Raw genomic sequence first — 17,057 nt, forward strand, 5'->3', positions numbered from 1 at the left:
TACAAGAATTTTCATATTAGCTAAATTTGTAGTAGCCCCAAACTGGAAACAACCCCAAAGACCACCAACATTAGAATTTGTAATTCTAGTGCAAAGTGATACTATGCAGCGACAAAAACAAAACTACTACCCATATGCATCAACGGGGATGAATCTTACAAACATAATTTTCACTGAAAGAATCCAGACACACAGGAAGTACATTATATACCATGTAATTCATTTACATAAAACTTTAAAACACCCAAAATAAATCTACATTGATGGAAGTCAGAAAGGGTTATCCTTGACCGGGAGATTAACTGGAAAAGAGCATGAGTGAGCCTTCTGGGGTGCTGGAAATGTGCTAACCTGTGATCTGGGTAGTGGTTAGATGGGTGTACAGATATATAATATTTCATCAGTCTGTATACATAAAATCTGTGTACTGTATTGAATAAAAATGCCTCAGTAAAAACTAGTGACTTAAAAAAAAGAATAAGCAAACATCCCTCAGGAAGAAGAATAAAGTGAAGGGGAACTTGCCCTACAAGATATCAAGACTTATTATAAAGTTATAGTAATTAAGACTGTGTGGTATTAGTACAGGGGTAGACTGGTTAGAATGGAACAGAAAACAGAATAGAAATAAATCCCCACATATATGGAAATTTGACTGTAGATCACTAGAGAAGAATGAATTCTTCAGCAAATAGTGCTGGGATGGTTAGTATTTATATAAAACGAAAAATATTTTTTCTACAAAAAATAAATCCCTGACTGTCACATGAAAGACAAAAGCTTTGAAATTTTTAAGAATAAGATATAGGAAGATACTTATTGACCAGGAACAGTGGAAGATTTTTTAAGTAAAGTATAAGACGCTCTAATGACATAAGAAAAGATAGAAAACATGACTACATTGAAATTAAAAACTTCTGTTCATTGAAAGACACCATAGAGAAAAAGAAAAGACAAGGCAGAAATTGGAAGAAGATATTTGCAACACATATAATCAACAAAAATACAGTATTTGGAATATACTAAGAATTTTTTAAAAGAAAAAAGGAAGGGAACCCAGCAGAAAAGGGTGTGAAGATGAATAGCCATTTCATAGAGAGGTAATACTAATGGAGAAGAAAAAATGCTAAACCTTATAAGGAATCAAGAAAATACAAGAGGACAATGAGATATAATTTACACGTACCAAATGGGCAAACATTTACAGTCTGAAAATACCAAGTCAAGTGTTAGCAAGGATGTGGACAACCAGTGTTAGGAATATAAAGTGTCGAAGCACTTTGGAAAACAATCTGGCAATACCATGCACATGTGAACAACTATAGCCCAGGAATGTTATTCCTAGATATATACTCTGTATAAAAATTCTTGCACGCATGTACTAAAAGAACTTTCCAGAATGTTCATAAAAGCATTAGCAACAAACTGAAAACCCAAATGTCTACTTAAAGAATGGATAGAAATAAATTATGGTATATTTACACAATGGCATTATACAATCTTGAGAATAAACTAGAGTTACACACAAAGAAGATGGATGACTCTTGGGGAAAAAAGTTCAGAAGACTGTACACAATGTTGTAACAGTTTTATAATGTTTATGAATATTTAAAACAAAAACCATTTTATTTGTTGATATATCTGTATGTAATAAAACTATTTATAAAGCAAGAGAATGGGAAATTGAAAATCCAAGATGATAGAAGGAACACTCAGGTAGCTTCAGGGGTCGTGGTAATATTCTCCTTATGTTTGCTTCATAATTTATAGATTTGCCACTTATTATTTGGTATTTCTCAAATATTACATATATTATGAATATGATGTAATAGAACCTGATAAATATTCTGATAGAAATTGATACCTATACGGTTAAGTTTCTGCCAGGAAGTACATGATGACTGAAGGCAGAGACTCCAGAGGGTCTGTCTACCCCGTGGTGTCTAACCTGACTTTCCCACTTACTAGCTGCATGACCTAGTAAGTTACTGAAAGTTGGGAAAGTTACTGAAGTTCCCTGTGTCTCAGTTTTCACATCTGTAAAAGGGGAACAATGAAAGAATCTATTTGCTTATTGGGGTCATGGTGAGGATGAAATGCATTTATAAATGTAAAGCACTTAGAAGAGCGCAAGCCGTGTCTGCTCTCACCTTCATCACTCTGGGGGCTGGGTATGCAACCTGTCCTAGTCTCAGCTTACTTATTTTCACAGTGGGATCATAGGATTATTGTGGAATACAATGTTGTGTTAGTTTCTGCTGTACAACGAAGTGGATCAGCTATATATATACATATATCCCCTCCCTCTGGGAACTCCCTCCCATCCCCTGCCCCGTCCCACTCATCTAGGTCACCACAGAGCACTGATCTGAGCTCCCTGCACTATACAGCAGGTTCCCACCAGCTACCTGTTTTACACATGGTAGTGCACATATGTCAGTCCCAATCTCCCAGTTCATCCCACCCACACCCCCGTGTCCACATGTCCATTGCCTGCATCTGCGTCTCTATTCCTGCCCTGCAAATAAAGCAACTATACACCAATAAAAAAAATAAACAAATATAAAGAAAATGACATTGTGCAAAGTACTCATTAGTCAGTAGATAAAATATAATTGTATACATTTTGACTCAGTGTCATGGATTTCCTATATTTGTTTTTTTTCTTTTTTTACTATTTTAACTATTAAAAATTCTTTTTAATTTTTATTGGAGTATAGTTGATTTAAAATGTTGTGTTAGTTTCTGCTATACAACAAAGTGAATCTGTTATACATATTCATATACCCACACTTCTTTAGATTATTTTCCCATATAGGTCATTACAGAAAATTAAGAAGAGTTGCCTGTGCTATAGTAGGTCTTTTTAGTGATCTATTTTATATACAGTAGTGTGTATATGTCAATTCCAATCTCCTAACTTATCCCTCCCCTATATTTGGTTTTGAAATTAAAGACTAGTCATGTGGTAAAGAACTAAAGATACTAATCCTTAAGATGATTTATGTAGTGAGCAATGACATTCTTTTATGTGTAGTTAGACATGGTATATATCAATACTATCTTTTTACTAACATTCCTGTTGGGATTCAGTTTGAAATCCTGGCATAATGTCTTTCTTAATGTTTCATGAAATTACGTTTTGCGATCATAATACCTCTGAAAATATGGGGAAAACTATAATCCTATCCACTCAGAAATAAGCACTCTTCTCAGTTTTATGTAGCCCTTTTCCTATGTTCTAAAAAATGAAATCAAGATCACACAATTAAATAAATATGTGGAAGAGCAGACAATGAAGGGAAAAGAACTCCAGAGTGTCCACATGTTCAAGAGGTAATAGTTATGGTTTCTGTAGAAGCCCCCACCAGCAGCTACTCACCCTTCCTGACTATGCCATCTTACCCTCTCCTGCAACCAGGTGGTCATCGGACACCAGGTGCTGGCCAGGTGGTGACTCAGGAGCCTGGGATGCTCCGCCTGAGGATACTCTTTCTCAAGAGTTCTCCTTACCCCTCAGGTTCTCATAGAGATGAAACAATTTTAGATGATCTTCATGGAAACAAAAGGTTTTTTGAGGGGGAGGTATTTTATTTTTAAGATAAATATATGCTTAATTTTTATAGACCCTCAGTAACCACCAGTTGGATTCTCAGCAGCTTAAGTAAGCTGTCAAGTTTAAGGCAAGCTATACTCATCTCATTTTAGCCTCCCTTTTATAGTTGAACCACAGAAGTCAGAGCCCAAGATGCCTTTCCACTTTTTCGTGTGGTATAGCATTTGTCAATATTAAATTTAATTTGTGCTAAGAGCAGCTCACTAACAGCGAGAGCACAAAGCTTGCGGAACTTCACTTTGTGTGTTCAGAGCAGCCAGCATAGCAAACCTAATGAAATCAGCAATATTATTCTACCAAATCTAGCTCAGCTCTGTTGATTAAAAATATTATAGGTTTAAGGACTGACCCTATAAAAAACCATTTAAAATTTAACTATTTCATCACCTATTCTGTCTCTTGTACTTTTTACATGGAAGAATATATACCAATTACCAATCCAGTGGGCCAACGTTAAGAGGTCATCATCAACAACAGACATTTATTGAGTGCCTATTGTATGCAAGGCACTGTGCTAGGCATGGGGCTACAAAGACAAAGGAGAAACAGTCCCTGCTCTCAAAGAGCTTACAATCTAATTAGACTAACAGGACACGTACATAAAAAGACAAAGGACAATCCAAGGTAGCATATAATATTAGGGCACTGAGTGGAAACAAACAGGATTGCAGCCTTTTTTTGCATTTCTATGGTGGCTCAATACCCTGAGTAGGTGGGGATGAGGGAGCTAGAATAAAGGGGTTACTCCTATTCATTTATAAGCCTTGTAGACACTCTCTCACCTCTTCCCACTCCAAAATGTCTTATGGCATGTGCTAGAACCTCGGCAGTTGGTTCACTTTTATCCCAAAGGCTTTAGTATTATAGTTCTCATTGAAGTGGCCTTTTGATAGGGTGACACACTGTCCTGGCTTTCCTGGGACTGTCCTGGTTTTGGTACAGAAAGTCCATATTTTGGAACTCCTCCCCTTCCCTCCTCCCTTGGCCATGGGGAAACCAGGATGGTACTTCTGAAAAACCTTGTCCTGTAGACCTCCCAACCTACTACGGCTATTGCTCTGGTAGGACCCATCCCAAATCTGTTCCCCAGGTAGGTCTCTAGTTTAAAAACCTATAAGAAAGAACTTAAGAGACACCAAAGACTGCTGGTTTAAGAGTGCACTGTAGACAAAAGACAGCAGGAGAGAATGATGGCAAAGACAGAATGAGGTTTAAGAGAGAAGCAATGAGGATAGAAGAAATGATTGGGTCAGGAACGAAAGATGTAAGTGTGGTAACATCACCTCCTAACACTTCAGAGAGAGAGAGTGGGAACACAGACCCTTCTTTCAGAGTGGGTCTGTTTAACAACCTGAATCATCATGCCAGTGGAATACAGGGTATATTTCTAAAATGAGGCCGCTCCTACATAAGGGCAAATATTTGGGCCTATTAAATCGGTACACATGCATTTAAATAACACTCTCAGTCCTGATAGAATTTCAACATTTTCCTTCCTTCTAAATACCTTTACCTTCTAAATCAATAATTTTAATTTTTGAGGTGAGTTTTATTTCAAAATGAGGTTATAGCCTTCCATTTTAATGTAATTCAAAAAGATCAGTAATGGAGAGAACTTCAGAAAACAAAGGTAATCTGTCTTGAGAGCTCTTGTTTGTAATCTGATACACATATCTGGTAGGAACCTAAGGGTTCCAAGAGACCTCACAGAAATTTCTCTTTTAAGTACAGTACTTTGTGTTTTGCTTTCATTTGTTTTTTGGAGAAAAGCTCTAACTCTGCAATCTTAGGACCTTGGAAGTTCCTGCATCACTCTGGTTGTATATCTAGCCCTTAGGAGCACATACTAGGGTTAGTGAAGCACAGGGACTTAGTTATCAAATACCCATTAACCGTAATGGAAATCACACAGCGAAGTCCTCACACAGCGAAGTCCCCACATATTCAGTGTGCTGCGAGGGAAGCAGCACACTGAATATTTACCTCTTAATGTTCTTTTAATGTATGCTTTCTTGGGTGAATATTTACTGGAGAATATTACAGGCAAGATTCCTCCTTTTATGGGCCATTTGAAGTGATTGATTTTGCCTGTGCATTCCTGTACCGTTGCTCATAATGGCTATGGCCTCTGCCAAATGTTCTTGCGTTGAAATAACAGATGCTGGGGATGGTCCAGCCGTAGCTTTGTGTTACTGGGGTCTTGAAAGCTGAGAGGACTGATGACACAGCTGGGGAGAGAGGAGAAAGGTATGTAACATAATGATTATGATGTAGGCTTCCAACACAGTTGGATATTGAAACCACTGAGGTCTGTAACCATGGCTGTAGTCTTTTATATGAGTTGATTTTAATGGTGTTGCGTCGTGTTAAGACTGATAGTCATGAAATGATATTGGCAAGAGAAGAATTCAGTTGCCCACAGCCAGTTCCAGCAGCACAGTCTATCAGAGTTCTAGGTATTTTCTTTAAATGCTGTAATAAAACCACTGTCCAAGTGATAATTTCTTACATATTTTTACCATAGTTTTAAAAATATAAATTCACATATCCTAGCCACGTGTAGATTTAAAATATTTCCCAATGAAGCCAGGAATTTCAGAATTCCTTTGCTTTACACTCTTTTGAGTATCTGAGAGAGAAAAGTTACAAAAAAGATGGAGCTATCATGTGATCTTAAAAAACAAAACAAAAACAAAACCCCTAAAACCTGAGGATAATACAGACATTTGAGATATTATTTGATTAGGTAATATAGCTGCATCTTTGCATGTCCCAGTATGCCTTAAAAATAAAACTTGTTAAAGGAGCTACTTACATCTGAGCAATATAATCTCTTCAAGTGATGGGAAAGGTGGCCTATGAATCATTTATGTAAAATTCTTATGATTTTTTATAAGTTCATAAAGTACTGTTTGTCCAGCGTCCATGCTGTAGAAGAGATTGTGCTGGAATAGAATCCTATTGTTTCTTTAAAAAACTGAGACAATTTAAAGGACACATTCCAGTATGTTTTGGACAGACATTTCCATTGTATTGGCTTTTTACAGCTCACGCCGCACCACGATAATACCAACTTTATTTTTGCTAAATAAACATCTGGACTGTGTTTGCATCTCAATAACAGTACTCCATATAATTAATAGTACTAGTTAATGCAAAGGAATGGAATCTCAGTACTAATTAAGGAAAGGGAAAAGAGGTGGTAATGTGAGAAACCTTCTTTAATCTCAAACCAGGTCATGTTTTGTAAAACAATGTCAGTCTCCATACATAGTATTTGCTGGTGCCTTCAAATTTGGCATTAGAGAAATTAATGCCTCCTAAGCCATGTGTAAAGAAAACATTGGTATATTTTTTTAAAGGCTATTTTTGAACAATATTACTTGTGTAAATGAAAATCTTTCACACTAGCTGATCTTGGCTCGGAATAAAAATAAGTCCTTTATACTTCTGAAGATGAGGGAACGGCAGTGAATATAATGTAAGATTTGCAGGAAGTGAATCTGAATAGTTCATAGGATAAATGAGTCATATGATGGGGAATCTCCTTGTATTCTCTTCTCCGCACAAACTCACAGAAATGCAGTTCCTTGCTCTTGTAGTCAGGGAATAGCATGAAAGATTCCCCCCACCCCCCCTTAGAATAGCATGGAAGTTCTCTCTCTTTCTCTCTCTCTGGTGCAAGAAGCACCAGAGAAGCAGGGGATGGATTTTGGCCAATGGGTTCCATGGAGCAGGTATGTTTTTAACCACAAGAGGGGGATAGGTAGTAGGGGGATATAAAAGACCCCCTAAAATAAGGCTCCTGCTACTGTGGGAGCCCCAGCATTCCAAGTGCAAAGTCCTCATGTGGGTCAACAAGAGGCTCGTTGAGAGAATTTCAGATCTGGAATGAAACTTAAGAGGTCTGCTGGTACAGTGACATCATTCTGCAGAAGAGGAAACTAGGGCTTTAGTGAAGTAAACTACATCAATTATTACTAAAGCAAACTGTCTTTAAGTTTCTCTTGTTGGTATCTTTTTTGTTTGAACGACGCAGTTTTTGGTTTTCAATGTTGTCATTTGGAGCATTTCTGCGTATTGGAAAATGTCATAGCTGTTCTTGAAGACTGAGGGTTCAAAAAATGCAATGCAACGTTTCCAAGCCAAATATCGTCGCATGCTAACGATGAGCATTGGGAACACCGCAACTCATCTCCCAGTTCTGGGCCTTTTCCAACCATCACTCAGGATTAAAGAATTAGGAAGGATAAATTACCACATAATCATAATCTATAAAAATACTGGCCGAGAACACACTAAAAAACTCTCAATAAATAAATATTGGGCATTTGCTTATGAAAGTCAGTGAAGATACACTCTTCAGAAATCATGTCCATACTTTCAGGCTGCTTTATACAAATCACACATACAGAGTCCAACAAACGGCAAAGGTTCAGGTTAGGATACAATTTGATAGAAAAATGACTTTTGACGTGGTATTTCTACAAAGGAATACAATTAATGTTGAGTTCCTAATGTCTCAGTTTCGAAGGCAATACTTAAAGAGATCCAAAATGTTTTTAGCCGTGGCAACATCATTTAGATGAGAGTTCAGCCCCTACGGTAACCCCTTTTGAAAGGGACGACACTCATTAGGATGTATTCATTCTGGAATTTTCCCTTACAAACCAACTGCACTGCTGTGTAGTCACGCCTCGGAGGCACCTGTACATGGTACTTCTTGAGAACTGAAGCTACCCCGGCGACCCATTCTGTTCCTCTTTCGTGTCTCGTGTTTCAAGAAGTTCAGTGGCCTGATGTCTGATACAGTGGGTTCTTGGGATATCCATCTGGCCACACACATTCCTCAGAACACAGGTTTATTCCCAGGATGACTTATAGCAAGTGATTCTGGTTTCCAGTCTGGTTGAAAAAAGTGAATATTGAATGTCTGTGCCCAGTTCTTAAAGACTCGTTTCTCTGTGATAAAGCGGTGATGACTGCCCTTCCGTCCTCGCTCGTGGGAGAGGTACATCGTACATTCATCAGGTCCAAGAGGTTCGTAATAGTGATAAGGTACTGAAGGGTTATTGGGATCCCTGTAGGAGGAAAACGAGATAACTGATTAAAGCCAAAAAAAAAAAAAAATTCCTTTCACAGATTTAAGTAAGATGTTATCTTTAATAAGCCGATAAACACAAACCATACTTTCAAGTTAAATGAATTCAACAAACGGTTTTGCTGATGTTTAAGTAATATGCACGTGAAGAGGATCTGAGGCTGTGAAATAAACTCAGCGACCATCATTATCAAACAGCAAGATTAAACGTGAGCCTGTAGGATGTTCAGGCTTTTGGGATTTGGAAACTACGTAGTCCTAAGAGCCAGCTATAGTTATGATTTCCACTCTTGCCCCACGCAGTCTGTTTAGCACAAACAGCTATGAAGGTATTTACAAAACAAAAACACATCATCCTCCTTCCCCAGCCCAGCCCCACTCCAAACCCTCCAGGGGCTTCCACTTCCACTAAGAGCGTGGCCTACAGGGTGTTCCGTGATCTGGCTCCTCTCCAGAGCCTTCTCCTAATCCACTTGACCTTGCCTGCTATGCTCCCGCCTTACTGGCCTCTCCGGTGGTCATCTCGACCAAGCTGGTCCCTCGCCTGAGGCCTTGGTTATTGAGGGTAGTCACCTGGCTGGAACGTTCTCCCATCAGCTCACTCCTTCTCACTGCTGGGGATCAATGCAAATGTATCCTCCTCGGAGAGGGCTTACCTGATGCCTGCCCCTTCTCTCTATCTCACTTGCATTTATTTCCCTTGTGGCATTAATCATTCTCTGGAACTGCTGTCGTTGTTTACTTGCTTATTGTCTGTTCATGAGAGCAGGCCTTTGACTTGTTCTTAGCAGGCGCTCAATAACTATTTTTTGAAGTTCTGTTGTTGAAAGAAATTTATATGGAGTTAGCAGCTAAACGGCAGGCCTCTAAAGACAATTCTTCCTCCAGGTATGGAAAGTGGATGATCCAAGTTTGATCGCACGGGAGAAACTCAGCAGGCACGACGCCACCATTTTCCTCTTGCTGTTTTAGACGGACAATGTACTTAAACCTAGAGTCTCTACATTGAGAAAGTCCAAATCTTCAACCCCTGCTGTGTAGCCCGAGAGTCCCCACATTTTTCGGTCTCTATATCCCTGTCTCCGCCTCATAGGAGAAACACTGGCTCATTTGTTCAAGGTAATGTGAACAGGATTAACATGTGGTGGTGGTGAGCGCCCTGATGTAGGGTTACTAAAATATCTCACCCCCAAAGAGGTCTGGTCTCAGACTGGGTTCCATTCCACCCCACCTCTTCTGTCTTGAAGTCTAAATGATAAGAGCAGTCAAGATATCCCAGCAGATAAACCTTCCTACCTTCACCTACACTCACCAAGCAGCCTTGTTGCAAGACTAAGCTCTTCTTGGTCTCTTCTTAGCACTTCTCTTAAAAAGTGTCCCAGCTTCCTGCAAACCACCTTACAGCGTTTGATGCCCTGGGGTCTCCCTCCCAGCACTCAGCTTTGCTCTAAGTACAGTAACTTGGTTTCCCAGAGATGCTCATCCTGCTAGATACCTATTCGTTTTCTTCAGAAGAGATCAATACACAAATGGCTTTTAGAGTAGCAAGTTTTCTGGGGTCAGGGATCGAAGTCTTTTATCAAGAGGGGTGTCGAGTTCATGGCTCTGAAGACAATAAACCTTTGAGCTTCCTCTCCTCTGAGGTTAAAGTTCTTCCAGGAAGAGAGATTTACTTTTGTCATGCAGCATTTAAACATTCCTCATCCTGGGTTGGATGCTGCGCTGAGTTAATAGTTTGCATCTCTATTATGCCTGTGTCAGAAGTATCTCTATGTTCTATAGTGAGACATCAGATCCCGTCCTGTCCAGTTATTATAGAGTTTGCTTATTTACTTACCCTAGAAATTGAAACCCCTTAAAATTTTAATAGAAGGTATTTTCAATATAGAAAGTGCATGGTAGGAAAAATTCAAGTTGGAACGGACCACTATGAAGAAACAAAATAAAAAAAAGAGAAATAGAAATTTGTGGGACAAGTCTCCCCAGATTCATATGGCATAATCTGGGGAACCATGCTAAATTCATGTTGCCATGGTAAACTTGGGGTTAAGCTTTTATTCCAGTACGGATCATGTTTTAAATCTGATTCATCTAAGTTTTGGACATATTATTGGCATCAATCTGACTAAAGAGGCAATCAGGTTTCTAAAAATATCATGAGATTGATTTGACACCTAGGCATAGAGGGAAATTGGAAACCAGATAAAGGATGCTATAGGATCAATTTCCTTATTCAGGAAGACCATCTCCTTGAATGAAAATGTATCTGGCTCCACACTGCTCTCCTAAAGGGAGAATTAAATTTACATGTTTGGTTCTGATGGTTTCAAAGGTGTCCAAATAACTGAGGGTTGTCTCCATGCTTTAAAACTTTGTCCAAATGGCAGAAAAGGGCTTGATGGGACTTAGAAGGCAGAGCCGAAGCAACTGCAGGGACAGCTCTGCTGTAGGTTGTCAGCCTGCCATCAGGTGTCATCCACTGTGCCGTTCAGAAAGCCCTTCTTTCAGAAAGTTCAAGCTTATAATTCCTTAAGCCTTTTTTCCCAAGCCTGACTTTCTAAAGTTTGCCATAGTTTTTTTCCCCTCCACCTGATCCAAATGAAAACAGCGATAAAAATCAGCAGACTTTCCACATCAGGAGGCTACTACTGTAAAAGAGAGGATTCTGGAGCTCAGGTTGCTGTCTGGGGTCAGGGGATGCTCAGGGAGAGAAGGTGCAGGGGTGCGGGCTATGTGGGCATGATAATCACAGAGCCAGTTCCCTAAGTGGCAGCAGCCTCTCATCAGCCCTCCAGGGGCCAGTGAGGGAACAAATCCTGCAGAATAATGTGAAGAAGGATTGTTTTTTCTCTACAGAGAAAGCAGGTAGGGAGAATGAAAGAACTACCATGTAGTGCACAGGTATTAAAGAAATACCATGGCCTATGTTCCACCTCCATAGAGTCTGGTTTAATTGATTTGGAGAGGGTCCCAGGCATAGGTATTTTAAAAAGTGCCTTAGGTTTGAGTATCAAAATAAATAATGGCAGTATTGGATTATAAGTCCCATAAAATAAAACTGAATAAATATCCATGAGTCCATGATGATTTCAATAAATTACTGAATAAATATATAAATGAAATACAGAATAATTCCAATTAATAATCTAGAAAGAATGAGGGAATAGAAAATCACCATTAGAACAATGCAGTAATTGTTGCAGGCAAGATGCACAGATGAATGGAATATGAGAGAGGAAAAGCATGAGGAGAAACAGGTTATTTGCATAAAGTCCCCCCAATGTATTTATTAATGATAGAGGGAAAAATTGTAACTTTACAGTGAGTAAACCTGGCAGACACCACCTTCACCAAGTCACCAAGGTTAACATCGCCAGTAATAAGACATTTTGACATCATGTACCTCTTGATATGAAATGCTATTGCTTCTGTGGTATCCTTCTCAGTAATGCATAGCCTCAATCTAATAATTAGAAACTATCACACAAATCCAAAGTGATGGACATCCTACAATGACCAGAATTCTTCAAATGTGTCGGAGTCATGAAAGATAAGGAAAGACTGAGGAACTGTCACAGACTGGAGGAGACTAATGAGACATGATAAGAAAATGCAAAGGGATCCTGGATTGGGTTCTGCAGGAGAAAAATGACATCAGTAGGAAAAATGGTGAAGTGTGGATAAAGTTTGAAATTTATTTAAGAGTACTGTACCGGTGTTAATTTCTTAGTTTTGATAATTTTGATAATTGGACCAAAATGGTAACATTAGGGGAAGCTGGGTGAAGGGTATACAGGAACTCTCTGTACAGTTTTTGCAACATTTTCTGTAAGTCTAAAACTTTTTCGAAACAAAAAAATTTAAAAAGGTAACAATGTTATAAAGTTCTGTAGGAGATTCTAATATGCAGCCAGGTTTAAGAAGGCTGATTTAGTTAAATACCTGCTAAGCCTCAGTGCTTAGCTTATATTAGCTCCTTTATTCTCCATCAGGCGTCTAAGGTTAAGTATCACTACTCCGTGTGATGGGTGAGCATCTGGCACCCAGGGTGAGAATCCGGCGCCCAGGGTGAGAGTCCTGCACCTGGTTTAAGCACACAGCCTCACTCATGGGCCATCCAAGATTCTAGACTTGACTCACATAGCGCTCAGTACTCCACATGGACTAACATTTAATCCTCACGTCGCCCTAGTGAGAGAGGTACTGTTATTACCTCTGTTTTACAAATGAGAAAACTCATACCCAGAGAAATTGAAGAAGTTTCAGGGCCCAGATCTCAACCAAAGCTGTACTCTTAAGAGTGAGGCTCTGTGTCTTGGAAAAATTCCTGTGCCACCAGGTGGCTGTCTGCACTAATGGCACCCCAGGTTCCCACTGGGTTGGCACCACATGGTTGAGAGCAACTCTGTCCTTGCTGCATTCTCCCAAGCACCCACCTACAGAGGTGCCCCGTGCCTGGTGGGCACTGTGCAGCGGGTCAGGGTGCGAAGCACAGGCCTCATGCTCATTTACAATTCTGCCCACTGATATGTTATCAATGGCAGCAGGAGTTGGTGACGTGCCATTTTAAATCTTCTAAAGCTAGGCTGTGCAATTGGAAAGAAACCTTGTATCATTAACAGGTAAGGGTGGATATTTCCATTTCCGGGTATGATCTAGGTTGACCCTGATCTCCCAGTTTGGGCTGGACAATCTAGAAGACTACAAAGATCCCGATGAAAGAATGGTGCTTTTGCCTCTCTTGAGAGCTCTCAGATACTCTCTCCAAACACACTTTTATTCTTGGCATGGTATACAGTACCATATAGCAGGTAGTCAGGAACTGTTTGAGGAATAGTGTTGAATCAGTAGCTGTCAAGTACCTTGGTTGTTCGGAAACTGGCTTGCACTGGGGGTCTTGGGGACAGTACGGAGCATTCAGAAGGGAATGTTCCCCTAACAGGCCTTCCTACACAGCTGCTTCAGGCCCGGGAGGCCCCATGAACCACCTTTATTCTGTTGCCTCCATTTCTTGTTTTTACAGCCTCTTTTGGAAGGAAACTGCCACCCACCTTGGAAGCCAGTGAAATAATACTTGTGTTTCTGGGACACAAAAAGTGCCGAGAGCCTGCAGCTGCCCACCCGTCATGGGTCAAAGGCCCAAGTGAGTCGCCTGAACCCCATATCCACACCCAACCACTCAGGCAGCTCAGGTGGTGCCATAACGTCTCATAACAGATGCACTGTAGCCATGGGAGAGAGGAAGGTAATGAAAACACCCAGTGACCAGTAAGTTGGTTAAATTATAGCAAAGATAGAAGAAGAAATTATGGCAAAGTTAAGCATCTATGAAAAAAAAAGTACAACAATGTATTTTAAGTTCACTTCATAAAATGTGAACCACGTGGATGCATTATATTCCATACCCGTCCTCTGTGAGCATCTGATGCTACAGGGTAGACTGTTGCCAAGTAGGAACTTGCCCTGTAATGCTGGCAGCTTTATTAATGTTCACTAGCTAATAACTCGAGCAGAATCAACTCTGATATTCACGATACCTTTGAGATGTCCTTCATTTATGGATAAGATATTAATTTAGTTCCATGACAGTGATTACTCTGAGTCGTTACTCTGCTAATTAATACTCAAGAAATGATGGGTAACAGAGAGTTGTAAACTTGGTAATGTGTTAAGTATGACCAGAAATATGACTGTTGGATAGAATTTAAATGCTTGGCCCATTATTATCACAAATAATTTACGATGGGAAATGAGATTAAAAATACTCACCATCACTTAGTTTGGAAAGCAATGATAACAGAGCTTTGCCATTGCAATTTATAGTCCATCTAGAGAGAATGGATTTGCCTTCCCATATGGATACGGCATGATTTAAAGGTCTATGTCCCCATAATAATATATTTTGAGGCTGTCTCTGGTGTGACACGACATTAATTTTCTCTGGCTTTCTGAACACTGATGAGCCCGGAGTCCAGTGATAGAGGCAGGATGGAGACTGATGCCTCATGCCTGAGGACCCAGTGCTGGCCTTGGCTGGGAATGATACAGGCAGCCACCATGACTTCTTTGGACCCTTGAAATCGGTACTTGCCACTGGCTACTTATACTCTTCACTCACCTGGCACTTTTGATCTCGGAATAAATATAGAATCAGTCTTCTAAACACCGTCAAGGAAAGGAAGGTTTTTATTTATTCGTTGAGTTAATCAATACTGAATACATACTACGTGCCAGACACAATGGCAAGAGCTAGGGACACAAACGTGGCTTGAGATAGGACCCCTTCCCTTGAGGAGATTACAGGCTGATGAAGGAGATGGATATGTCACTTAGTTAGCTGAGGCAGAGGGGAAGGTGGCAGAGGCCCCAGTAGGGGTCCAGGTGGGGTCTGACTCAGATAGGAAGGCAAGGAAAGCTTGGAGGAAGAGGACCTCCAAAGCAGTGGAGGGAGGGGTTAAGAGTGTTAGCTCTTGAGCCCTGAAGACCTGAATTCAAATCCCAGCTCCATCACTTACCTGCCCCACGACTTTGGCCAGTTGTTTCATGTCCTCAAACTTCATATGTAAAATGGCGATAATAATAATGTTGATCTCCTGGGATTATCATAAAGGTTCCATGAAACGGCACCCGTACTCGTACTCAGCACAGCACCAGCATGTGGTATGTGCAGAAAAACTATCAGCCATTAATACCACGGTGAAGAACCGGTAGCGATCAGCCAGATTAAGAAGGAGGGGCTGGGTGTTCCGAGATGAGGGCAAAGGGACAGGTGTGTGCAGGGTGAGCTCCTTCTTGAGTTCCTCAGCACGGCTAAAACAAGTCTGTGAGTAGAGGAGACGAGACTAAGGTGGCTGCAGAGGTCAGGTCCTGAGGACTTGTGTGCTAAGCTAGGGAGCGTGAACTTTCTTCTAAAAGCTGTGGGGACCTACGGAGGGCTTTAAGTGATAGAGTCAGACTTGCGGTTTATCCAACAGCACAGTGGTGTTTGGAGAGGAAAGAGAAAGACCAGAGTTGGGGAGAGCGGTCAGGAGGCTACTGCAGCGACAGATTAAGGAGGAAACGGTTGCACGCCAGTCACGTGACTTTTAGTCAGCGTTAGATTCTGCCAGGTTTCGAATAGCATGTCCTTCATCTGCCACCATGGCCATTTATACATTCACTGTTTCCATTTGTGGTGTTAAATATGAACGTGGGGTTATTCGTCTCCCTAAGGGGTCCATGTGCTTAGTAGTTTAGAGGCTACTGGAAATCTTCTTGCCAATGAATGATTCCTGGAAGTAAGTCTGGCCCTTTGGGTGGGAGGGATGAGAAGGCCAGACCTCCAGGAGAGCTGGATGGAAAATTACAGCTCCAGGCTTGTAGGAGTGAACCAACCCACACGTCTTAGAAGTCAGGCACTCATGGATTGCTCAGCTGTCTGCTCCCAGGATATAATTTAGTCCCCTACCGCACCTCCCTATATATCCCAGCATATAGCAGCTGACATTCCCTTTGGGTCACTGCCACGCTAAGCTGATGGAAATGACTGCAGAAGTAGTCCAGCGTTTGTTCCTCCTGTGCCTTGGTTTCCTTGGCAGGGAGAAGGTGATGACTCTATTCTCCTTAAAAGTGTGTGAGAGTGTGATTTAGATTGGAAAGCGGCATGACCGTATCTTAGACCAGAGGTCCTCAAGGCTGTCAATGTTCTTATTTGCCATGGGACCCTTTGTGATATGAGAGCCCATAGGTAAAACAGAGAGAAGTTCATCTGCTGCCGATGAAGTGGGGCAGGAGGGAGCAATGTTCTTTCATCTTAGCTCCTTGCCCTTGTTCCACTGGATCAGGTCAGGAGAAAGCCCTGCGCATCAGAGGCTACGACAGGCAGAACGTGAATATTTTCTCCCACAGGAACCTTGGGAACCTTCTGTCCCTTATGACTGAATTGTGTCCAACTGACACGCAGGAGACTGAAGGCGGGAACCCTGTCTCATTCATCTTTGATTATGTCCCTAAGTGCCCAACATAAGTTAGGTTAATGAATCAAAGTCTCTGTGATTTGTTTAGTAAATGACTTCTTTTGAGGGTACTAGCTGTATCTCAAAGTCTGGAAAGGTTAATTTACCCAAAAAGGGCAGTTGGCTCTCCTTTGGTTTGCTGAACCCTGGCCCCATGTGCCTAACTCTTCATTCCAGTGAGAGACTGGGCATAAAGAAGCCACAGAATGGGGGGTGTCTGCTGTGAGCAGCCCGTGGGGTGTCCTGCAAGGAGCTGGAGGGAAAGTGGGACCCAATTCACATGGGAGCCTTTCGTGTCCTTGGCCCTCCCTGCCAACCAAGCACCGTTCATTAGTGCTCGCCAGAC

At 41.0% G+C, this 17,057-nt stretch overlaps 1 protein-coding gene across 1 annotated transcript in view; it reads right to left on the reverse strand.

Annotated features, from left to right (window-relative positions):
* Positions 1-7,937: 7,937 nt before the first annotated feature.
* Positions 7,938-17,057, reverse strand: part of ST6GALNAC5 (ST6 N-acetylgalactosaminide alpha-2,6-sialyltransferase 5) — a 173,210-nt gene continuing 164,090 nt past the window's right edge. The window contains exon 5 of the mRNA XM_029230820.1: positions 7,938-8,697. Within this exon, the coding sequence (XP_029086653.1) occupies positions 8,466-8,697 (232 nt within the window). The 3' untranslated portion in view covers positions 7,938-8,465. The remainder of the gene's footprint in view (positions 8,698-17,057) is intronic.

The sequence above is a fragment of the Monodon monoceros genome, unplaced genomic scaffold, assembly GCF_005190385.1.
Source record: "Monodon monoceros isolate NGI ecotype Baffin Bay Population unplaced genomic scaffold, NGI_Narwhal_1 Super_Scaffold_18, whole genome shotgun sequence".
Taxonomy (NCBI): Eukaryota; Metazoa; Chordata; class Mammalia; order Artiodactyla; family Monodontidae; genus Monodon; species Monodon monoceros.